A 24,681-nucleotide genomic window follows, 5' to 3' on the forward strand; every position below is an offset into this window, starting at 1 on the left:
CTCCACATCAACGCGTATGACGTGGTCTGAGAGACATTTTTTCCTCTATTTGTTATTTCTTTGGTTTGTCTCTGTGGGCATTTTCTCGGAAGTAGCAACTCTGTTTGGTGACGGTAGCCGTAATTCTATTCCGCTCTTTGGAAACTAAGGGATGGATCATCGTAACCGTCTTCGTTTTCGTCTTCGTCTTCGTCGGGGATTGTTTCCTCTGCCTTTCTTCATTATTTCCATTTTTTTACTGGTTAGTCCTCTCTCTCGCTCTACATCCCAACTGCTCCTCACTCTATATGGATTTTCTTTTGTTTGTCTTGTTTTGATTTATTAAATCAAGTATTAGGAAATAATTTGATGGAACATGTAGATGCTTAAAGGCTTGATATATATTACTGATTTACTGAACTTAAACCCTAAACCCTAAAATGAAAGAAGGAGAAAGTAAGAAATTTTCTATTTGAAATACTCGGCATTCCTCTAACCAAATATAACAACGAAGAAAATAATAGGAAGATAAATGCCCAGCAGCCTAATTAGTGTCATCAGGAAGATGCACGAACTTCAATTTATAGAATAGTGTGGGGAAAGCAAAATCTATTGTTGGTTGTGATGGACTTGCAGTTTTTAGATGTCAAATTGCTAATGCATTGGTCGGATGGTCAATGCTTAGGACATGCTCATACAAACTTACAGCTAAGGGTATTGCTGAACATTTATGCTGTCCTTTTCTTGTTGAAAGATTCTTAGATTAAATGTTGTATTCATTGATATGAACTTATGCTCTCTTTCTTTTGACTCCTCAAGGATGAGATTTTATCCGTGATAGATTTGATTTTGCGATGAAAACTTCTACAGCATGTTATCCTGATTGCTGGCATAATTTTTATTAGTTATTGGCAACTACATCAGCTGGATCTCCCACTGGAAAAAGCAGCAGGTCATCAGTCTTCTCTTTATTTAACCTTAAAGAGAAGAGTAGGTTTTGGAGTGAAGCTGTTATACGTGGTGGTATGACTGCATGTTTCCCTTCATTAAATGTACCTTCCATTCATATATGCGGAGGAACGGATTGCTTTATTTCCTTTAATGTCATAATTTTGGTTAATGTTCAGATTTTGATGATTTGGAATCTTCCATCCCCGGAAAAATGGGTGTTCTCAACTACACAAATGCAGGTAGTCATTAGAAAACTTCTTTACTGGCCTTTTTAACAAAATTTCTGGATACAGAGTCATTATTCATTGTGAAATTTTGTTGAACTTTACAAAACGAATTCTGATAACACCTCTAGAAGATGGTTCATTGTTTATTATTATTATTATTTTATATTTGTAAGAAAACTAGTTATTATATTAGATGCCAAGGGGGCGGAAGTGGGGGAGGTGTGAGAAAAGGAAAAGTACTGGGCAGCGCTCTGGGCTTCTGTTTCTCCTATTTTTAGGAATACATCCCCTTCAACCATTTTTCATGATTGGAAGGCTGCAGTGTCTTGATTAGGATTGGTTATTTTTTTTCCTCATAGTTGTAGATCTCTGTACTAGTTTCTTGTTTCTTTCTGTTATTGGTGGATAACTTGTCCACTTTTCTGTATGGTTTTTTTATGAGTAAAATTTCTACTTTTCAAAAAAGAGAAAAAGAAAGAAAGAAAAGGTATCGTGATTGGAATCATGGAGAACAGCCAGCACCTTAGCATTCTGGTGAAATTAACATCGAATGAGATTTTCGTTGGATTTGGTTTTAAAGTCCAGATTCTCTTTATGTCCCAAGTTTGCAGATTTTTCATTTGTATACTGGTTCTACAGTTGTTTAATAGTAGCTCTGAAGGTAGAGGATGCAGAAAACATTGATCACTCGTTCTTTCATTGTTCGCATTCCCTAAAATTATGGTGGAGGATGTTGGGTGCTCTCGGAGCGGAGTGGGTGATTCCTAAAGGGTGTTTTGAGCTCCTTAGTATCAATATGAGGGTTTCAGGGAAGGGGAATAGAGCTGGAATCCTTCGCGATTGTCTAGTTCATGCTATTTTCTGGAATATCTGGATGGAGCGAAATCGAAGAATTTTTCAGGGTCATATAGGAGTAAGGGTTGAGGAATTATGGGACAGAATTAAATTTTGGGCATCCTTTTGGGCTTCGGTTTCGAGGCAGTTCAAGGACTATCACTACTCTACCATCATGAGAGACATGATGGCAGTCTTAAGATGATTTTACTGAAGTTTTGTGTTTTTTGTGTTTTTTAATTACAGAATGTTTTCAATCTTAGTAGGTCAGACAATCTTTATTTTTGGTCTTCTTGTTTGATCGAGGATTTTTCCTCTTGATTATCAATACAATGTTTCTATTCAAAAAAATAATAATAATAATGAAACTTATCTGTCAGTGGCAGATTCAGTGCTTTGTATTGGTTAATAAAGAGTTTAGTTTCATTTACTCTTGTTTATAGTTAGGTGCCAAGTGATGCAATAATTGATTGGTGTTGCTTTTAGAGTACACAATTCTATGCTTGAGCAATTGGATTCAGATGTCTCTAAGGGGAATGACATTTGATGATGGGCAGTTGGGTTTATGGTTTTATAAAACCAGCTGTTTAATGTGGGAGTGATGATTATGCTGACCTTTTTTCCTGAAAGGTGACTATATTGCTGAATTAAGCACCATTACATCCAGTAAAAGTTGTCATTAATTTGGGGGTAACATCCCCATTGCTGTTTGTTGCATGTGTCCTCAAGTCATCGGGTTCTTCATAAAGTTATTGTTTCCTTACTTTTTCAATCCTGGTTTGGTCAATGACTCAACAACAAAGAAAATATATTTTCATCCATTTGTTATACATGAGCAGTACTGATTCCAATTTCTTTTTATCTTATTCCAGGCAATATTGCAAATTATCTCAAGTTTCTGGAAGTTGATTCTATGTACCTCCCAGTGCCTGTGAACTTCATTTTTATTGGATTTGATGGGAAAGGAAACCAAGGTATACAAATTTGGTGTTCATTTTGTTCTTTCATGTTTTCAGTTTTGTGTTTCTTTTGTTTATTAAAGGGGTGGTTGTTTCTTAATGGTTCTTCGTGTAAATCTACTTTCAGAATTCAAGCTTCACCCTGAAGAACTTGAGCGCTGGTTCACAAAAATTGATCATACCTTTGAACATACACGTGTTCCTCAAATTGGAGAAGTCCTCACCCCGTTTTACAGGATTAGTGTAGATAAAGAGCAACGACACCATCTTCCCATCGTCAGTCACATAAACTACAAGTAATAGTTCTTTGTACTTTTATCTGTTTATTAGGAAGATTATGAATCGTAATTGTTGTGTTATATGATGATGAATGTTCTTGTAGTTTTTCTGTTCATGCAATACAAATGGGAGAAAAGGTTACTTCGATATTTGAGAAAGCCATAAATGTTTTCTCTCACAAGGATGACTCATATGGTAACAGGTAATTTCATCCTATATCAGATTCTTTTCGCTCATACATTTGGCTGCTTGAATTGAGTAATAGAAAGGGATCGGGCTTCTTCCATCAATCTTCCCATCACATTTTGTTCTTATAACCAAGGTTTAAATTGTTGGCTGAAACACTTTCAGTATTTCAACCATGCTGACATTGGAATTAGGCTGGAAGGAGTTCCCTTCCACCCTGTCGCTGAGACTCCACTCAAATATTCGGCATTTTCCTCCGAATTCTGGTGGAAATACACAAGATTTCCACCAATATAAATCCTGTGATTTATTTCATTACATATGCAATAACCAATCAACAAAAAAAAAAAAAAAACAATGAGAAGAAGAAATCTCAGGAAACAGGAAGATCCCTGAATTTCGAAGATACAGATGCCCTTAAATAAGCTCCAAAATGAACCTTTTTCCCTGTATGCTCCACCTCCTCGGCCTTGATATCATCAAAGACCCTTCTATTCCTTTCCATGTACACAACCCAGATAATTAGCATCATCATGTCCCCAATACCACAGTTTACAATTGTTTTGATAATTCAATATATATATATATATATATATATATATGTGTGTGTGTGCGTGTGTGTATAAATATTTCTTAAATCAAAGCTATACATATTATATAATCGAAGTTAAATTAAATTTATGTAAAACTATTTGATGAGCATTCAAAAACATGTCATATAAATCTAATATCACTCTTTTCATTCTTATTTCATTTAGGTCTACTACTTTATAAAGCTTAAAATTCCATATTTAAAGCAAATTTGTGTATTTTTGTATTTTTTTTACTGTTATTTCCACCAGTATTCCCCTAAAGTTGGACAACTGAAATTCCCACTGGCACTGATGTTTTCATTCTTGCTTAAGGCCTCCAATTGCTTGAATATAGTCACATCTTCATGTGTAATCTATAGATATGCCACATGGTTGCTCCTCGAGTTGTTTTCAGTGAACTGCATATGATGTTTCGGGATCATAATCCGTTTTTGTTAAGGTTTAAACAACTCCAAGTCTGAACCTTGTTCCTCTGGGGGACTAATAAAGCTATCCTTGTACCTCATTTTCAGATTGAGGGTAATTTAGTTTTGATGTTTTTCATGCCAAACCCGTAAGGATTCCCAAAATCTGACCTTTTCCCAATTGTTCTCTTCATCTCCACTATAATTCTTAAAATTCTTCTATTTCTCCCCAACCAAATTACCCAAAAAACAGCTAGCACTAAACAATTCCAGAAGATGTATATTTTTCACAAAGAATCTTTGAGGGTGGCTGAGGAATAGCCTAGCTACCCCTACAGCCTCAACCAACCACCAACACAGCCCCAACGCATAAGGACAATGTAAGAGCAAGTGAGTTCCAGGTTCTGCCAATTTTTTTCTTTCTTTTTTTTTGCACAGAATGAACCAGTGAGGAGACACAGTAAGATTGGTTCTTCTTCTTGGTACCAAATTGCAAGTGTTATCCAAACTAAAACATGTATCTTAGGAGAAACATTAGTCTTCCTGACAATTTAGCAAGCTGGAATACTGTAGAGGATTGCTTATTCCATAGAAAATTAAAATAGGTCGTACAAGAGAACCCTGGCATGAATCCAGTTTCCATTTCCTCCTGTCTGGATTATGTGCTGAAACCTGAATATTCTCCAAACTGTCATGAGGGCAGAAAACTCTTCAATCTCTTCGCGTAAATTTCGTCCAAAAAATTGAAAAATTAAAACAGATGTTTTCAACATATGCACTGATTTTCCAGAATACCATTAAACCTGAACCCTAAACCCCATGCAGGGCACTGACCAGCCCTATTGTTTTTTTTTTTTTCCAGATTGTATCTCAAGCTCCTTTGGGACAATTTCATAGGAGCGTATTAGGGGTGGTAATAGAAGCATTTTTTGTTGTTAACTTGCATATTTGGGTATATTCTTTTTGTTAAATAATCCGCACCCTAGATCTTGTTCTTTAATGTAACCGACGGCAATAGACTAAACTAGCAAATATTAGAAAACTTAGAAACACACAAGAATTATACTGGTTCAGCAGAACTTTTGCCTACGTCCAGTTGTGATTTCTCTAGGTAGAGAAATCACCGCTCCTTTGATTAATAATAGAGATTACAGAACTTTTGCAACCCTAGAACTAATCTCAAAACTCTCGGCTGTCTCTGGCTGTTTTTCCTCCCTAAAAATAAGCCTTGCCGCACCCTATTTATAGATATAGAGTTGGCTTACATGTCCCAAGGCTGATTGAATTCCTATTCCTAAGTGGATTAGGAAATTACACTTATCCAAATCCTAATAGACTTCTAGAAATCCAAACCCAAATTGAATAAGGAAAACTGAAATTATTTCCTAATCCCTCTAGGACAAGAATTGGTATACCTCTAATTTTCCTAAAACAATCCTAAACCAACTAGGACATATTTGACGAGCCAAAATCCTAACACTTTTATTGTTTCTGAGTTCAATTGTTTGTGTTTAACTAGCATGCTTGGTGTTGCATGTTTGAGTTTTCTCTTTGTTGCTGCTTTCAGTCATCGATTCATTTTATTGTGTACAGGGATGACGGGGATGCTCTGTGGCAAGTAGATGTGGACATGATGGATGTTCTTTTCACTAGCCTAGTTGGATATCTTGAACTTGAAAATGCATATAACGTTTTCATCTTGAATCCCAAGCACGACTCAAAAAGAGCTAAATATGGTTACCGGTGCGTATATTAGGAATTACTTAATATGGTAGATTGAATTCCACATCTTATACATGAAGTCTTCTTGATGACTAGCATAAAATTTCCATGAAGTGCTTCAATACGAGATAGAGATAGTTTAGATACCAGGACATATTGATGGGCAATTTATTTGTGCAACAGAGGAATTTTTATAGGCTCAATCAAACATTAAAATGACTATAAACTGAAACACAGCATCTGCTTCATATTGTAATTAGTGGATTCATTTGCTGTATAAGAACTGATGTAATGATTACAGTTACCATTTTATTTCCAATATTAATGCAAACTGAAGAGAAAGATATCATTCCCAAATTGAGAATGATATACCTTTTTCTAATGAAATTTGCATTTACGGAGGTATGGTGCCTTGCAGTAGCTTGTTTGTTGTCCAAGATTTAATCTCTTAAGCAGTTACTATCATCTTCCCTTTGTTTGTATCGAAAAGGAAAGAAAGCGAAGGTCTTTGGACTTTTAATCTGGTTCAGGAGGAAGACTTCCTTGATTGCCTCATTCTTCAACCATGGGTTGAGATGTGGCTAAGTATCTCCCATGGTATGCGTGTGCCATGCATGTCTCCCTTATTCTTGATACTGGATACGTAATTTCCTTTTGAAAGAAATTTTCAATCTCAGAATCCTAAGCTTTGTGGTGATCAGCATGCCTCCTTTAAACCCTTTTTCATCTTCTTAGATTCTTCCTAATTTCAATTAATTTGATATATATATATATATATATATATTACGACATTGTGTCTGTACTGAATAACCGAATAGAAAGAAGCTTTTCAATTGCTTGGACCAACACTTAATGCACAAAATAGAGTGAGCTACATGTTGATTCTTACCTGGGACAAATCCATATTTAATGGAGCTACATCTCAGTGCTAAATCTTTTACAGTACTGACATTATGTTGCAGTTTGGAAAAACCTGATATCATGTTATGTTTGGTTTGTGTGTGTTTTCAATATTGTCTCATTATCTCTTTGTTCATATATTCTATTAACTTTAGAACGCTGTTAGCTTGGTTTTCTCAATTTTAATTTTGTCTTTTGCAGGAGAGGTTTATCAGAATCAGAAATAAAATTTCTCAAAGAGGTTTGTTTTTACTCAATTCCTGGGCTTTATGTTCCTACTGTCATTCTTCTAACATGTCTAGTAGTTTATTCATGCTCATAGTTTGTGACCATTTTATTTTTTCTTGTCTGTTCATCTCTTAATATTTAAAGGGGAGGCATTGATATATTTTTTATTTTGTAGAACAAGAATTTGCAAACCAAAATTCTTCAGTCGGGAAGCATTCCAGCAACTGTTCTTGGTATGATAAAACTTCGTTCTAAATTCTTCTCTTTTCTTTTCCGCACTTTCTTTGAGGAGATATTTCACTTTTAGTTTTTGCATGTTCTTTTTTTCCACTCAGGAGCTTTGAAGAACATTTATAAAAAAAAATCTGTATATTCTTTCTTATTTCTTCCTAAAATAAGATTGTTGAAAATTTGAATTTTGTAGCTCTTGATAAAATTAAGAGACCTTTGTACGAGAAGCATCCGATGACAAAGTTTGCCTGGTCTGTAACTGAAGACACTGATACGGTTAGTTCTCTCTCTCTCTCTCTCTCTAACACACATACACACAAACACACCTCCCGGTCATATTGATGAAAATAGTGATTTTTGTTGTAGTTTTCCTGACTGGAAAAGAAAATACTATTTTTTATTCTTTAACTTTTTACTACTGAAACAATCAGAACTTGAGGATATATTGATTTAATAACAGTAGAGAAAAGGGAAGATTGCACACTTTGAGGTAAAGGGAAGAACATGCTACAATTTATGAAGATGCAACCCCAAATTTTCTGAGTATTGGTTTCGACAGTAAAAAGATAGTGATATTATTATTCCTAATTACTAAAACAATATCTCCCTAAACATTTGGGAGATTTATAGGAACATTACCTTTTGTTTTGGATACCCAGAAATCCACCAATCTGCAAAGCGGACACAGCTTTGAAACTGGGGCCTCCCACTGAACCCTACAATCTTTGGGAGGCAGAAAACACTATGAAAGAGCTAGGTAGGTAGCTTTGGTGGTTTCGAACCTCAGGCCACATGGGAGCAAACCATGGGTTTTACCTTTCCAACTAACACCTTGTCGGTAATACCTTTTTCTTGTTTAAGTAAGATTAAATTTGATGTTGATCAAATGATAGTAAAAGAAATTTGCTATTAATTGGATCAAGATGAAATCTCGTCTACTAAGTTCTATATTTTTCTTGTATTGGTGTAATGAGATTTCCAAAATATGTGATATGGTTCTCAAACATTGAGTATTCCCTGAATAAAGATGCTCTTATGAATTATATAGTTCAAGTTTTAATTTGATACTTATAAGCCGTGCACTATTTACAGTGCATGTCTAAATTACTGATATTTTCTTCATTGCTCGCTACAAGGGCTGGTGGGCACTTTAGTTCTACAAATAGCCCAATGGTTTGTTTTGCTTGAATAAAATATGATGCTGAATTTTTACTAGCTTTTCTTTTTTTTAAATTTTATTTATAATTATTTATAATATTTAAAGCTTTAGCTTGCTCATGTAATTTAAAGGCTATAATGGCACATCTAATTTTCAGGTTGAATGGTACAATGCATGCCAAGATGCATTGAATAATGTGGAGAAGTTGTACAAAGGGAAGGAAACTGTGGATATCGTGCAGAACAAAGTTTTACAGGTATACAAACCTTTTCTGATCTTATGAATATATAGACAAACTGAGTAACATAAAACTAAAACTCAGAGAGATAAATATTTTAACTAAATGTTTTAATTGTTTCTTTTATTCTTATAACGAGAATAGTTACTGAAAGGGAAGAATGAAGATATGAAGCTTCTTTTCAGTAAGGAACTAAAATCTGGGGAATTCAACAATCTTCATGCTGAATGCCTTTCAGATACATGGATTGGAAAAGAGAGGTGAATCTCTCTCTCTCTCTCTCTCTCTCTCTCTCTCTCTCTCTCATGCATTCCCAGATGCTCACATAGACATACATATATGAACTCTGGTGTACACACACCCTTTGTTATACTGATCCTTGTTAGTAAAATATTCTGGATTAGGTGGGCGTTTATTGATTTAAGTGCAGGCCCTTTCTCATGGGGACCAGCTGTTGGTGGGGAAGGTGTTCGGACAGAACTAAGTTCTCCCAATGTGCAAAAAACAATTGGTGCAGTTTCAGGTACTGCAACATCTTTCACCAGTGATTATTCAATTATAACCTTCACTGATCATGTGGCAACGTTTGACTTGGATGTGCTATTATTTACTGGTGGTAGCGTGAGCTTGATGCTAAAATGTTGTGGGAAAATTGATATTGTCCTTTAGCGATCATATTGTTGTTATATGTATATTCAAAATTTTATGTTTCTAAGAAAATCCTCGCGAGTGGATGCTCACTTTTCAAGAAAAGAAAGAACAACATTGTGTGATCATCCTGGTTCAATGATCTGAATTGCCCTTTAGGTTCCTATTCAAGCATCATTATTTCCACAAAAAATGGAGCCAAATCAGAAACCATTTAGTCATCTAGTCAAAGAAGAAAAAAGAAAAAAGAAACCATTTAGTCATCACATTGTTATTAATAAATAGATGAACACAGTGTTTATACATTATTTTGTTTGGATGAATTACATTTAGTAAGGGTCCCCTAGAAAAAGTCTATTTGGTCTTTTTGTTTTTTTTTTTTTTTGGGATAAGAAATGTGAATGTTTATTAAAAACGAGACAGTACACCAAAAGTGAATGAGGAGTCCACTTCTAAAAGAAAACTAAAAGTGCAAACTGCATCAGCACCTCAATCCTTGTGTAAAACAACAAAACAAAAACAGGATTCCAAAGATGTACAAAACAGATACCCCTTCTTAATAAATTTGTTTCGTTTAGAAAAAAAAATCTGACAAAATAACAGAAAAAGAAAATGCATTCCAATCTGATGAAATAAAAATGTACAGATGCTGACTAAGATGCCCAAAATTGCACCCTATCCCATAAGCACTCCCCCTACTCTTGAGCATTTTTCGACATGCATGCGTATAAACTTTATTTCATTAGTTGAGGATTAGGGAAACTTTTTTGTCCTGTAAGCATAACTTTATTTTAATTCTCGACCAGATATTTTCCAACTCTTTACAAAAGTTCTTGCCTTAGCTGGTTTAAATTTTCTCTATGATGTGCAGAAATTTCAGAAGATGAAGCAGAAGATCGCTTACAAGATGCTATTCAGGAAAAATTTGCCGTATTTGGTGATGTATGTGCTTCCTGGTAAAAAAAAAATTCAGTTCAATGTTCAAATCTCATCTTCGTATGTGTATAAGGTGATGATTGTTATATTGTATGTTCATGTTTTTTGAACAAAAAGGAGAAAATTTTGGTGTTTTTTTCTCTCACTACTCACCAATAGTGGGATCTATACATTGTAATCATGTTGGTCTTATGCTCTTTCCCTATATATTTGTTTGCATAGCGTATTCACAAAGAAATACGGTCGCAGCTGTGCAGCTGTTTGGACTGGTGTGGGTGTCCTTGGAATTGTAATTTCTTGTTGGTTGCGATATTCTTGTTTGCGGTGTGTAACATTGACTGTTTTGGCAATCTATCTCTATCTCACATCCTCATCTCATTATATATCCATCCAATCCTCCGACAACTAAGTACCATTAGTAATTATGCATCTATCTACAGTAATTCAATTTCCTAACCCCAACCTCCCAACACACAATTCAATTCTCTCAGATGATGTTAAAGAAGAAGGAGAAGAGGAAGGGAGGGAGGGAGGGAGAGAGAGGTTAGAGATGGCAGGTGACGTATCGAATTGTACTGCCATTGGTAAATCAATGGCAAGTAACAAGATTTGCTAGCAGTAGTTTCAGGATCATGACCTTCTTGTGGCTCTTTGTGCACCCTACAATATATTACTCATCCTGTTCTGTTACAGTACACTAGTTGCTGCTGTTGGTGATCTGAATCCAATATGTTCAGTTTCATTAAACCTCCGCCAATGAGATAATCTACTAGCTCATGCATACATTGATTTCTTAATTACCTAGCATATTTACCATGTGAACACAATATCTATTACATTATCTATAATGCTGGATTACTTTGGGCTGGGTTTGGTCTTCAGCTTCTCCTTGGGGGTGCTTGTTGTGTCAAAGCATTTGATAAAACCGTCCTACTCGTAAGTCTTTTAAGATTATCATCTTCCTGAAGATAATTCATTAAAAGCTCAAGGAAAAACATTTTTCGATACATTCCCTTTAGTTTTTTCATCTCTTGATTTATTTATTTATTTTGGGGTGGGAAATGTCTTGAATGTTCTGCTTGTGCAGTTAGATTTTAGTTTTCTTTTCTAAGCTTGATATCTTTCTTTGTACCGTTTTTCATTCAGAATAAAAATATTGTTTGTTGTGATGCTTTAAAATGGGTGTTGCATGCCGGGGCGAAAAATGTTTTGATTGTCTTTTTAGTTCTCTTACTAGTTCTCTTTTCTAGTTCTCTTTTCCTTTCTCAATACAAATATTCTTTCTTAAAAAAAATTGAAGTCATGTTGTCAGTACTGTGCCTAGTTTGCTTGTTGTGATGCTGCAAAAATGGGTATTGAAGGGAGGCGCTGTATAGGTTACCCGAGCTTGCACAATAATGTCGTTTGGTTGGGCTCGTAATTAGACATATATTTGTCTTTATCATGGTGCTTTTTGCATAGAGGATTGATAGTATTTTCACAAGGTTCGTTATGTTATCAACAAGCAAGTATTCTGTGCAAGTCTGAATGCAAATGCTAGGATAACCCTATGTAATATTACATACAGTTCTAAAATTAGAAGCACGGAAAATAGGCAGGGTAGTTAGTCTTTTCGACAATTTTTATACTAAACATGAGGAGATGGGGTTTAGAGTGGAGGGATGGGAGTGTTACCCAATAAGGAAGAGAGGGCTAGGTGGCTTGAGAGGCCTTTTGTGATACCCATGAATCCCTCATCGGCAATGTGCACTGAAGATCCGGGCTATTTATTAAAGGCATAGGACTCCAGAAGTCTAACTTCAGCACTTTTGGATGAGGCCTTGGGTCCTTACAAATGTGATTGGAGTCCTACCCAACCTTTGTATATGCAGGAGTTAAGGGCCATGGTTATAATGGCAGTTCTCTGTGTTGATGGGGGAAAAGGTGGCGCCTCACCTGCACTACTGGGTACCTAGGCAGGTAAATGGCTGCATCCCACATCAGAAAGCCTTGTCCATTGATATAAGTTTGAAATGTATGGTTACTCTCTCAGTGAGGACACCCAAGGTATAAAGGAGGCGAGATGGTGTTACTCCGGAATCCTACATTATGCGTTGGGTATTAAGAAAGCCAAGAAATTCAGAAGTCAACTTCAGAGTAGACTTTTGGATGAGGCCTTGGGTTGTTACACCTTTTGAAAAGAAGAAGTTAGGAGAGCTGTTTGATTGTCTGATTCCAATTAATTAAATAAATTTCTTCTAAAAGATTACACAAAGGAATATTAGTGTTTGTTTTATGCTTGCCGTGGAGTTTCTTTTGTAGGAAGGATAAGTTGGGATTGTAGACTCTTTAGAGAAAATTCTTTAGTTCTTTGTACTTTCTGACTTGTTTACTCTGGATATATTTAAATTCTAGCCTTTCTATGGGCATCTCTATCCAACATAGTGTAATTCATCTTGATTGGGGGGAATATGAGTTGATGTAATGTGAGCTATGTTTATTGAAACTTGAAAGTAAGACTGATTGCTTTGTAGACCTTGTCCATCTATCTTGTAGTTTTCTTCTTTTCATTAAGAATTTTGTTTCTTGTATTAATACAACAACAAATTCACATGTGCGAGAAAGAGGGAGAAAGCAAAAGAAATATAGAACTAGCTATGCAGCATTCTTAAAGAATTTGTTGTTTGTTTTTTGAATTTATGAGCACCGACCATTTGATTTTCTTTTTAGGCGGAAGGGGAGGGGAACTTAAGTATGAGGGTTTTACTCTTTCCCATTTAATTTGTGGTGCTTGTGAGCTTTGCAGAAAGATCATCAGGCCATTGATATTCTTCTTGCGGAGATTGATATATATGAGCTTTTTGCTTTCAAACATTGCAAAGGAAGGAAAGTAAAGCTTGCTCTTTGCGAAGGTAGCCCCATTTTTCTAGAAGATCGCTTCTTTGGACTGTAACTGTGTTTCTTCATTAATTTATTTATTGAGAGATAGTTGGAACTTATGTAGTTCACTTACAACCTGAAGTTTTTTTCTTTATATTATTTGTGAAGGTCAAATTCGTTTTCATATTTCTCATAAGTCATAAGACATTTATCATTTACTCTTTTGAGTAACATTATTATGAATATTTTTCTTATGTTTCTTTTTCTTGCCAATCATGCTTGGTTTTACTCTCATATATACCATACCTAATGGTGTTTGCATTGCATGTATTATGAGAGTTGTTTTGTTGCACGATTGTTATTTCACTCAAAAGTAAAGAGTTCATGTTCCTTTTAATCTGGGTGATTTCAGAACTTGATGAGAGAATGAGGGATTTGAAAAATGAGCTCCAATCATTTGAAGGTGAAGAATATGATGAAAGTCATAAGAGAAAGGCTCTAGAGGCATTAAAGCGAATGGAGAATTGGAATTTGTTCAGTGATACTCATGAGGTATGCCATTTGGTTTATCAGTGAGGGTTTGCTATTGGGGGTTTTTTCCCCTTGCTGACGTTTATTGTTAATCAGTTATTTCTACTTTCGACACTAAGTTTGCCTTGGAATCTTTGAAACACTTTGTTTTCTATTTATTTTTTTCGCTAAATGTAAAGCAATTTTCTTTTATAATTTATTTTTTGTTCTTGTGCAGGAGTTTCAAAATTACACAGTTGCACGTGATACTTTTCTTTCTCATTTAGGTGCAAATTTGTGGGGGTCTATGAGACACATCATATCACCTTCCATAGCAGATGGTGCATTTCATTATTATGATAAGATATCATTTCAGTTATTTTTCATCACGCAGGAGGTATGGGTATGGTTCAAAGAAGCTTCAACAATTAATGCATATGGTTTTCTTACCACCTTACCACCTTACCTAACTACTAATGAATGCAGAAAGTTAGACATATTAAACAATTGCCTGTGGATCTCAAGGCTCTAATGGATGGACTCTCCTCTTTGTTGTTACCTTCTCAGAAACCTGCTTTCAGTCAGCACTTGTATGTATCTAGCATGGTTCTTTATTTCTCAAAATTAATAATTTAAAATTTGTCTCACATCACATTTCTAGGTAAAGTCAGATACTTTTCTAATATTGGATGGGTAATCCGCCTTTTTATTGATGTTATGTATTCTCTTTTGTATGCTAAAACTCAAAATCAGAATTTTGTGTTGGGACTGTCTTTCTTTTTTTTCCGATGATTAAGTATTGTGCTTTCTTCCATGTAAATTCGTTGTGGTTCGTAGTTGTATTAATGTGAAAGAAATTTGTAGGTTACCACTTTCAGAGGATCCTGCTTTGGCAATGGCCTTTTCAGTGGCACGGAGAGCAGCAGCTGTTCCTCTATTGCTTGTTAATGGAACTTACAGGAAATCTGTTCGATCCTATCTTGATTCCTCCATTGTTCAGTATCAGTTGCAGAGAATGAATGATCACGGCTCTTTAAAAGGTTAAAAGCTGCATTAAAATGATCTACTTTTTGACACTATCTGGGACTTTTTTCACTAAAGATGCGTTAAGAGAACCTAAGTACTACAGTTTTAATTTTTGTCAGTCATTTCACACCTGCCTTTTTCTTGTATAACTGGTACAACTTGTAGTGGTTTTCTTATGTTTACCCAAGATTCTGTCTGTCTGGGATCTTGACCGGCTAGTTCTTCCGAAAGGAGGTAAGGCGAGAAGCCCATGTTTGTCTGTATAAATGGTGAAACAGCTAGAAGCCTCTTAAATACAGTGGATGACTATACAGTTTCAATGCACCTAAGATGAATCCTAACTTTAGATCCTAAAGGAGATCTGGATAGGTTGGACATACGCTGAAATGGCAACTTCTAAAAGAAATATGTTACATTTTAAATTAACATTTTTTTTTATTGAGTGGTGAATTAAGATGCGCGATATAATGTTGAGGAAATTTTGTTCTTCTAAAAGCTTATTGGCACTTGCATAGGAGGGTAGATTAGTAGAACAATGGTGGGAACAAACTGTATTGGTTCTCTAATTGGAGCAAACCAATTGTTATATCTGAATCTATGTTTAATTTTTGTATCATGATGTATCCAGTCCTCTTAGAGCACTGACTAATCCTTGGGGCACATGCTTTTCCCATCTTCTGACATGCACTCGTTAATTGCTGGGAAAATCTCTTAAGGGTGGCCCCAAGAGGTTGGTGTACCTTGAACTTGGGACCATTGCCTTTTACTACAATACATGGGCATTGAGCCAAACACTTGGGATTAGCTTTAACTAAATGTGTGCCTCTGTATGTATGCATTTGATGTTCTGGAATTGACAAGCATTCTTTTTCAACAAACTATGTAGGGAAGCTTGCCCATAGCCGGTCTACACTAGAAGTTCCAATATTTTGGTTCATCCATGGTGAACCATTGTTGGTTGACAAGCATTATCAGGCAAAGGCACTTTCTGATATGGTTATTGTTGTTCAGTCAGAGCCTTCATCCTGGGAGAGCCATCTGCAATGTAATGGGCAGCCACTTTTGTGGGATTTGAGGTTAGTATTTCTGGCATATAATGTTTTTGTCTACTGATGGTTAAATTTCAGCCCTGCTGATAACGTTTCTCAGATTTTTATGGAAAATCTCTAGAAAATGGAATGTTATTTGATTAAACATTCCATTTCCTTGGTTTTTAAATGGAATGTTTGACTAAGTATTCCTTCTTGTTGGATTCTATAGGACAAAACTAGATGTCTTGCTTGGTGGATGTCTTCGTCTAAAAACTTTAGAGATGTTCCCTTTAGTGTGGTTAGACTGGACTGGAGCTTTGTACCAAGTGTGGCTTGCTTGTTATGTTTTGTTTGGGTTGTTCTATTCTAAGTGTTGCTTAGCTTGTGTTGTTTTAGTTGGCTTTCTTTAGATGGACTTCTTGTGTTTCTTTAAGCACTTTGAATGCTTATAGCTTGCCTAATAGTTAGCTTGGGAGCACATAGTTTGCTAGGAGCGTATTTTATTACTTGAATTCAACGGGTTTGTACAAAATTTTGGCATATATTGAAACAACTGAAAAATGGAACATCAAATTGCAAACCTGTTGGTGCTTTTCACTGACTACTTTTTCAACAAAATTGCATTTAAGTTCCCATTCTTAAAATATGCGGCAAGTCGAGAGAATATTTGGTGCCTTTTCTGTTGTAGTATGCCCAATTACTTTACATGACGCTTGAACTCTGAACCGATTTGAAGTCACTACTTTGATTGGCGTATAATCTTATAGATCCTATGGTTAACCCTTACCTTATGCAGGAGGCCCATCAAAGCTGCGTTGGCTGCGGCTTCTGAACATCTTGCTGGTCTGCTTCCCCTACACCTTGCTTACAGTCAAGCCCATGAAACTGCGATTGAGGTAAGCCATAATTAGAATGTGGAAAAATACTTTTTTCTTTTTCCAAGTTAGGGTTGATCATGCGGCAGAAACTGGACACCATATTTCAAAACCCTGTTTACTCTTGACATTCACTGAATTTAGTTGTGCTCATTTATAATGGATGCAAAACGTTGAGAATTATGGTGCAATCTGGGATTAGTTGTGCTCGTTTGCTCTTGTGGATTCCTTATCCACTTGCTTGTTTCTTTGTTTATCTCTTTGAATTTATAAAGTTTCTATTCAAAAAATAAAACAAAATTAGTGCAGTCTGGGGATTTGTATTACCCCCATGATTTTAACAATATTGTGTAGAGTTTCTAATGCTTTGTACTAAAAAGAATTATCTACTTATAATTTTTTTTTGATAATGATGGCTTAAGGACTTGAGTGAAAATTCAATTAAATGATATTGGATGTTGGGAAAAAGAAGATTTTGTATGCATTTGCTTGTGTCTGCCTGAAGTTCTGTCTAATGCATTTTTATCTATGTTAAATAGATAGTTTGTTTAATTCTGTTCACAATCTCTCTCTCTCTCTCTCTCTCTCTCTCTCTCTCTCTCCCCCACACCCCCCCCCCCCCCCTTATTCCTGGAGATTTCACACAACTGTTTTTATCTTCTGTCTATTTTTAGTTGAGCTACTATCTGCTTCATGACAGGACTGGATGTGGTCAGTCGGATGCAACCCGTATTCCATTACTTCTCAAGGATGGAACATTTCCCAATTTCAATCTGATACAATTGCTCGGAGCTATATTATCACAACTCTGGAAGAGTCAGTGCAAATGGTCAATTCAGCCATTCATCTTCTAGTCATGGAGCGTACAAGTATCCTTGCCTGTTAGTATTGTTGTAATTAAAACTTAGTCTTTCATTTAATGTTGTTTCTTTAGTTTTATGTAATCAGTTAATGGTGATTAGGAGTGGCAACTTTCTGGGAATCTCAGAAATGTGGTCATCCACAATGATGTATTGAAATTTGTCAATGCAGTATCATGAGTCCTACGTTGGCTGTGCATAGGGGAGATTTAGGTGTAAGGAATCCAGTTGACAAATTTTGGTTAGTGTTGAGAGTGTTGTCCCCACACTGGGAAATGGAAGCCTTACATTAGTTTTTAAGAGAGCTCCACCCATTGTCAATTGGTTTTGGGTTGGATGCTCCAATTCTAGCATGGTAGTAGAGCAGGCTATCCACATGTTTGGCCCATCAGCCACACGTGCTCTTCCACGTCACCCAATATGAGGTGTCCACGTGTTTAGAGTATTGTCCCACATCGAGAAATGGCCTCTCCACCCATTGGCTTTTGGTTGGATGCTCTAATAACAGTTGTCTTTTGGGTGAGGAGCCAGGTCGTTAATAATAATAATAATAATAATAATAGAGTTGATTCATGTAGACCAACTTGTGATACGAACCTACCATAGCTTAGGTTAGTAAATTGAATTTCCATCAAGCGGACACAAGGGATTATTTTTGTTTTTGGAGGGGGGTGGTTGGGGGTGTTGTATGGTGTCTCTGTGTGAGATAGCAATCAAACTTTTTTAGCTTGCCATTAAGTTGACAATTATTAGCCTTTGTAATCCACACACATATAGATAAGTACATAATATTTTATTGTTGTTCAATCAGCTGTTGCTCCAGATTTATTTGCATTGTTATTGTTATTGGAACTCAAGTACATACAAATGGAGACTTGACTGAAACTAGCTGAAAAAACCTTCAAACTTGTTCAGTCTCAGGAGCGTGAACTAATTGACAAGTACAATTATGTTGTTAGTCTATGGAGAAGAGTAAGTAAATTGATCCATCACCTTGAGCTGTTCTTTACCGTCTAGTCTCTTATTCTCTTTAGCATTTTCTGGAGTCATTTACAATTGGATAATGTTGGTGTCTTCAGATTTCAACTGTTACTGGAGAATTGCGGTATGTGGACGCCATGAGACTGCTATATACCCTAGAAGAAGCGTCAAAAGGGTTAGCTATCCAAGGCCTTTTACTTTTTAATTGTTCAGTTACAAATGTGATCAACTATTAAACTACTAACGTCTCTATCCACATTTAATTTCTTTTTATTACAAGGAGACCTGAACCTAGGACCTCTACCCTCACTCCACCCATCCCATGCCACTTGAGTGAAGGCTTATGAGCCTATTCTGCATTGTTTGTTCTAAAATGTTCTAGCCCTTTAATGAAAGTTGATTATTTTGAACTGAGTCTATTATTTCAAATTTGATGGGCCGAACACTGCCAAGTTGCTTCTTAATATATGAGAAAAAGATGTCTAATGGCATCCTGGGTTCTAAGGACTAAGCTTTTGGTCTATGTTGTATTTAGCTTTATATATATTGTTGCTCTCAGTTTCCGTCAGCTTAAACTTTTGGGACCGGTGGTAATTTAATAGGGTATCAAAGCCAGGTTGTGTAAGTTCTTGATTCAAGTATTGATAACCCTCAGATCTTAAAAATAAATAAATAAAAGAGATTATTGTTAATCCTCATCTTTGTTAATTTATGTTTTCTGCCCGTAAGCCCTAATTTGGTTAAGCTGTTTTGAGATCGTCTTAGTGTGATTGTCACTGTTGCTTGATATACATTGTTTGTTTCTTTTACTATTAGCTTCAGCTCTTGGGTTTTACGATAGTTTAAGAGACTGAAGAAAAAGAAAAGTGTGCTTTGTTGCTATTCTTCTTGGTTCTTATATTAGTAAACCGTTTTAAGCTTTTTGGTATTCCCTGTTCTTTCTGTTCATGTTTCTCTCGTTGAGCAGGAGATTTGGCAAGCTGTTGGAAGTCTATTCTTATGCTAATGTTGGCTCATTTGTGAATATCGTTTCTGTTGCAGGTTTGTTGATCAAGTAAATACAACTATAGCCATTCTCCACCCAATCCACTGCACAAGAGAGAGAAAAGTACATGTGGTGTTTAATGTGACTACAATTCCTGCTTTCTTAGTTGTCCTGGGTGTACTCTATCTTGTGTTAAGGCCAAGACGACCAAAGCCAAAAATCAACTGAAAATCCTTGAAATGTGATTGATAGCAATGGCTTATGGAGATGCTTTTGAGGGAAGTGATTTCTAAGACATTCTCCTGGTTAGTTTGCGGCAGCGAATACTTTCACAAGTGATGGGTAAAGAGCAGAATTTTCGGAAAAGGCCACCAGGTACGAAATTGGATATAACTTGTGAAGTTGTCAAACCCCTTCCCCCTTGTAACTATAGCCAACGGTGAGTTTTCTTCTTTTCCTCAGTGTAGTCCATGCACCATTTGGTCTATGAGCTCCAAATTTGTATCTCACAAAGGTTGTGAAATACAGCAAAACTGAAATTCTTCTTGTTATAAGATGTTTTTTTTGGGTCAGAAAACAAGTGGATACAGCATTTGTGGTAACTGACTAAAAACAAGAATATTCGGGATTAAAGTCACCTGTCTTTAATTTGTACTCTGTAAAAACAATATCATGATACATAAAAACAGCCGAGTTGTAGTTTTACGTATAACGTGTCTTGATGAGCAATAGATTTACTTGCATTTCTATAGCTGACATAAGATGTGGAAAGGGTCAATTATGTTTTGCACCGTTGTGGTTTGGGTCTTTGGCTTTCACTTGTACCGGTATATTGTTGCAATGTGGATCTGCTATTAGACTGCTGATCAAGAAATTTGTTAAATGAGGACGTGGCGCGGAGCCCACTTTTTTTCTCAAGTGGAATAAATGATTTAATAAAAAAATTGAAATTCAATTCAAAAATTAGGAAACTTTTTTACTTTCGCATTTTCCTTCTTCCATGTCCTTTACCTGATGACCACCCCGCCCCATTGCTAAAAAGCTATGAAGCCTCGGATTCATCGAAAATAACTGAAAAATCCCAACCCCAAGCTATTAACCCATTACCATATAATATGAAGATACTAACCACCTGAAGCCCTTTCAACCTAATCCAAGTCATCACGTACCCTTTCAACTTAATCCCAAGTCATCACGTACCACTCTTCCCTGACCTATGACCTCTTGCCACCACACCACCCCGATGGATCCATACCCCCATCTACACCTTAACAGCCTCATCGACAAAATACAATGTGGTATCATTAAGACTTCGAAGCAGATGGTGCAACTCAAGGATAACGACTTGTGGTGTTGTGGCTGCCCACTGCTCTCAGGCCATCCCTGACGGAGGGCTCTATGCTCCATGGAAATGAAAAAGCATATTCAATAGGAGGAGGGGTGGGCACGGTCTGGTCTGATTTGATTTTTCTCTGGAATTGGAATCAAAATTGGAACTTACGTACAGTTCGATTTGTTTCAGTTTTTATAAAAAAAATCTGGAAGAATCGAACCAAATTGGACCTATGCAGTTTCGATTCAGTTTGGCCCGGTTTATGGTGTGGAAAGATAAAAATATAAAGATGTGAATAAGAGAAAAATAGGAAGGATATAAAAATATGTACAATGAATAAAAGAAGAGAGAAATATGTATAAGATATAAAATAAGAGAGAGAGGTAGAAGAGAGAGATGTGAATAGATAAATAGGAAGAGAAATAGAAGAAAAAAAATAAGTAGAAAAAAAAGAGAGACGAAAGTGCAACAAGAACGGATATGGAAAAAGAATTTGGGGTAGAGTAGTTATTTAGTTGGGTATAAATTGAAACTAAGACATTTGTGTATTAATTGGGCTAAAATATCTAGATATTACTTGGAGTTATTAATGTTATTTGAATATAATTAGGCTTACTACTCATTTTGGATATAAATAAATAGGTAAACATAAGCTGTCTTGTTTGGTTTATACCAATTTTTCCAAGACAAGAATCGGGATGTGAACCGATGCAAAGTGATCCAGTTTGGTTTTGAGCCTAGGTTGACCCTTTTTTTGTCAACATGATTTTTTTTTTGGGACTCAGTTTGGCTCAAGTCATCGGTTCACCTATTCAAATGCCTGCCCCTATCCAATGGACCCAAATTCGAGCTATATGGCCAAGCCCACTCGAAGAGTCCTCTTTAGCTTGAACTTTTGGTTCAATAATCGTCAACTCAATTCCTGAAAAGTAAGAACCATAAATTGAGAAAAGACTTGAATATGGAGGCAAGTATGAATGTGAAGGCTGGAAAGAGATTGAGTATGGATGTGTTAAGTGTAGTTGATGCGTTGGTTTTTTTTTTTTTTTTTTTTCTTTCTTTGAGGACCTTTTCTATTGAAAGGGGCGATAACATATTAAACTCACACACACAATACGGATGCTAAGACTCGAACCTAGGACCTTACTTAAGGGAGTAAATACTCCAAACCGCTATACTAGTGGGTCCTTTGCAGTTGATGCGTTGTTTAAACTGACACACAGTGGCTCATTTTGGATTCTTACTTTAAGAGGTCATGGTGTAAAAGTTGGAAAAAAAAAAAATTAGATGAAAACAACACTGAAAAATTAAATGATAGTTGTGGAAGCAAATATATACACGCAAATGGCAGAATGCCATGTGGACAAGGGGTCAACATCGGCACTATCCAACCAATTTTATGGCGTCCACAAGGTCATCCTGCCTTATTTGCTCATCTGCCTGTCCGCCTCTATCAGCATGTCCCATTAACTGTACACATCATCTATATATATAGGGAGATTCTTCAGTAAGTATTTAAGTTCAAGATTGGTTACATATTTCTAATTTTTGGCTGTTGAATTGCATTCATTAGATGTGTTTGTTAAATTTAATATGCAACCTATATGCAATTCAACGGTCGAGATTAGAAATATGTAACCAATTCTTCACATAAAATACTTGTTGGAGAATCTCCTTATATATATATATATATATATATATATATGAATTAGAGCCAATTACTAAATAGTGGGAAAATGAAAAACAAGTTAAAAATTGAGTAGAACGTGCAACTTGAATCGTTGGATTTTATTATCAGTAGCTAGACATAAAATGATAAAAGAGATAAAGTATTCTTTTAAAGGTTTCTACTCTGATTTTATACTTTTGAAATTGAATATTAAACATTTGAATTGTCATTTCTCAATTTCTCATATCATGCCAAATCAAAATTAACAAAATGAAACATGTAGAGACACTGCATAGAAATAGGGATTTATTTATTTTTTTTATCAAAATTTGGAAGGGGATGTGAGGTGTAATTGGAGTTCAAACCTTGGACCGCACCACTTTTGCATAAAAATAGGAGTTAAACGACACATTACTACAAGCTTAAAAGTTTAATGACATTCCATTCAAGAGAAGAAAAAAAAAACAGCTGAGCCAAAACAGTAATTAAGATTTTGAAAGGGAGAGGATTTTCCCACTCTTCTTTTCTCCACTTACACTCCCTTTTATTTTTTAGGGAGCTTCACTATTATACCCAAAATAAGGGCTGAAATTATATATAAAAAATTCCACATGGAATGCACTTTAGAAACACACCCAAAACTCATTTACTACATAAGAAATGAGTGTTGAAGTTCCTATAAATTACATGATTGCCACTGAGTAACTTAAAAAAGCCAACACAAAAAACATAAAATATAAAAAAAAAATTCAAAACAAGCCCACCCCATATTTAAAAAAAAAACCTAAACAATTTATTTAAAATAAATTCGCAAAAACCAAACAAGGCTCTTCATAGAAATACATTGTTAATACTATGTATTAGAAGTACATTGTTAATACTCTGACATAGAAGTACATTGTTAATACTCTATCATAGAAGTACATTGTTAATGCTCTACCATAAAAGTACATTGTTAAACAAAAATGAGATCCATAACTAAAATAATAATAAAAGATAAATTGATCATTAAAGTTTAAAATACACTCCTCAAATCAACTAAAATCCGAAGAGAAACACATAAGTTAAGCAAAAGATAAAAAATCTCAAGCCCAAATCAAATGACGACGATGACGACAACGACAACAACAACTACGACGACAACGATGACGACGTGGCGAAATCCTTGTCTTCCTCCACAACTGAAGATGACGAGTTGATGTTAGAAAGCAAAAATCTCACTTACTCGCAACAAACTAAAAATCCGAACGATCTAAGTACAAGAAAGATTTCATAATGAGAATTTGAAGCAAAAAAATTTGAAAATTGGAGCTCAAAGATGAGGAGTAGAGCTAGGAGCATCTGATCGAGGTTCGTTCGAGGTTCCAAACAATCCGGAAAAAAAAAAATGAATCGAAGCATGATTTTAGAACAAGAAATGGAAGGTGAAATATTGAAAATTGTAGATAAGAGATGAAGAATATAGTTGGACTTGAGACTTAATTTGAATGAAAGCTCATTTTACTCCAACACCGATAAAGCACCAGCGAGAAAGGAGAAAATGAATCTGATTTGATTTTTTGGCAATTTAATATTAATATCAAAATGAACAGTTAGCAGATGTGATTTTTCTCTCTCAAATCCATGTACAAGAGCAATATAGGTGTTTTACACACACAAATAAACTAAAAACTAGTTATTAAATTGAAAAAATCAACGATGTGTTTATAGTTTTTAAATAGTATAGGGTTTCTTTATAAGGCTATGTCTAAGATTGGGTATATAACTACATTTGTATATTTTTAAATACTTTTTAATCAAATTTTTTCTTTCTTTCTCTTTCCTATTCTGTCCATACTCTGAATTAAGGCCTCGTTTGGTTCATGGGAAAGGAAACTTGGGGATGGAAAATCAATTGTTTTTCCATGTTTGGTAAATCCAGGTATGGGAAATAGTAACCTGACACATGGGAAAGTAGGGGGAAAGTCAAGTCCTCCTCCCAATTTGGGTTTTGTTTTCCCACCTCATGGGAAAGTTTGGAAGAATGAATCAACATTAAATGCATATTTTTCATGATCATTTTGTCCCCACTAACAATT

The 24,681-nt window shown here is 35.6% G+C and overlaps 1 protein-coding gene across 1 annotated transcript; it reads left to right on the forward strand.

Annotated features, from left to right (window-relative positions):
* Positions 1-20,330, forward strand: LOC18789883. Its single transcript, XM_020567747.1, has 25 exons — positions 1-241; positions 885-1,002; positions 1,107-1,169; positions 2,864-2,965; positions 3,078-3,246; positions 3,333-3,431; positions 6,006-6,155; positions 7,236-7,275; positions 7,438-7,495; positions 7,687-7,769; positions 8,810-8,908; positions 9,035-9,150; positions 9,295-9,413; positions 10,410-10,480; positions 13,260-13,365; positions 13,746-13,885; positions 14,082-14,240; positions 14,330-14,433; positions 14,708-14,883; positions 15,756-15,945; positions 16,697-16,796; positions 17,476-17,644; positions 18,525-18,607; positions 18,715-18,791; positions 19,658-20,330. The coding sequence occupies exons 1-25, from the start codon at positions 152-154 to the stop codon at positions 19,827-19,829; spliced, it is 2,853 nt and encodes a 950-aa protein (XP_020423336.1). The 5' UTR covers positions 1-151; the 3' UTR covers positions 19,830-20,330.

This window comes from Prunus persica, chromosome G1 (assembly GCF_000346465.2).
Source record: "Prunus persica cultivar Lovell chromosome G1, Prunus_persica_NCBIv2, whole genome shotgun sequence".
NCBI classification, from domain to species: Eukaryota; Viridiplantae; Streptophyta; class Magnoliopsida; order Rosales; family Rosaceae; genus Prunus; species Prunus persica.

Excerpts from the sequence above, each read along its gene's own strand:
- LOC18789883 (XM_020567747.1), top strand. The coding sequence starts at position 152 with ATGGATCATCGTAACCGTCTTCGTTTTCGTCTTCGTCTTCGTCGGGGA. Across the intron at positions 9,151-9,294 it reads ACATGGATTGGAAAAGAGAG|GTGGGCGTTTATTGATTTAA; the intron begins GTGAATCTCTCT and ends ATTCTGGATTAG. Across the intron at positions 18,792-19,657 it reads CTAGAAGAAGCGTCAAAAGG|GTTTGTTGATCAAGTAAATA; the intron begins GTTAGCTATCCA and ends TTTCTGTTGCAG.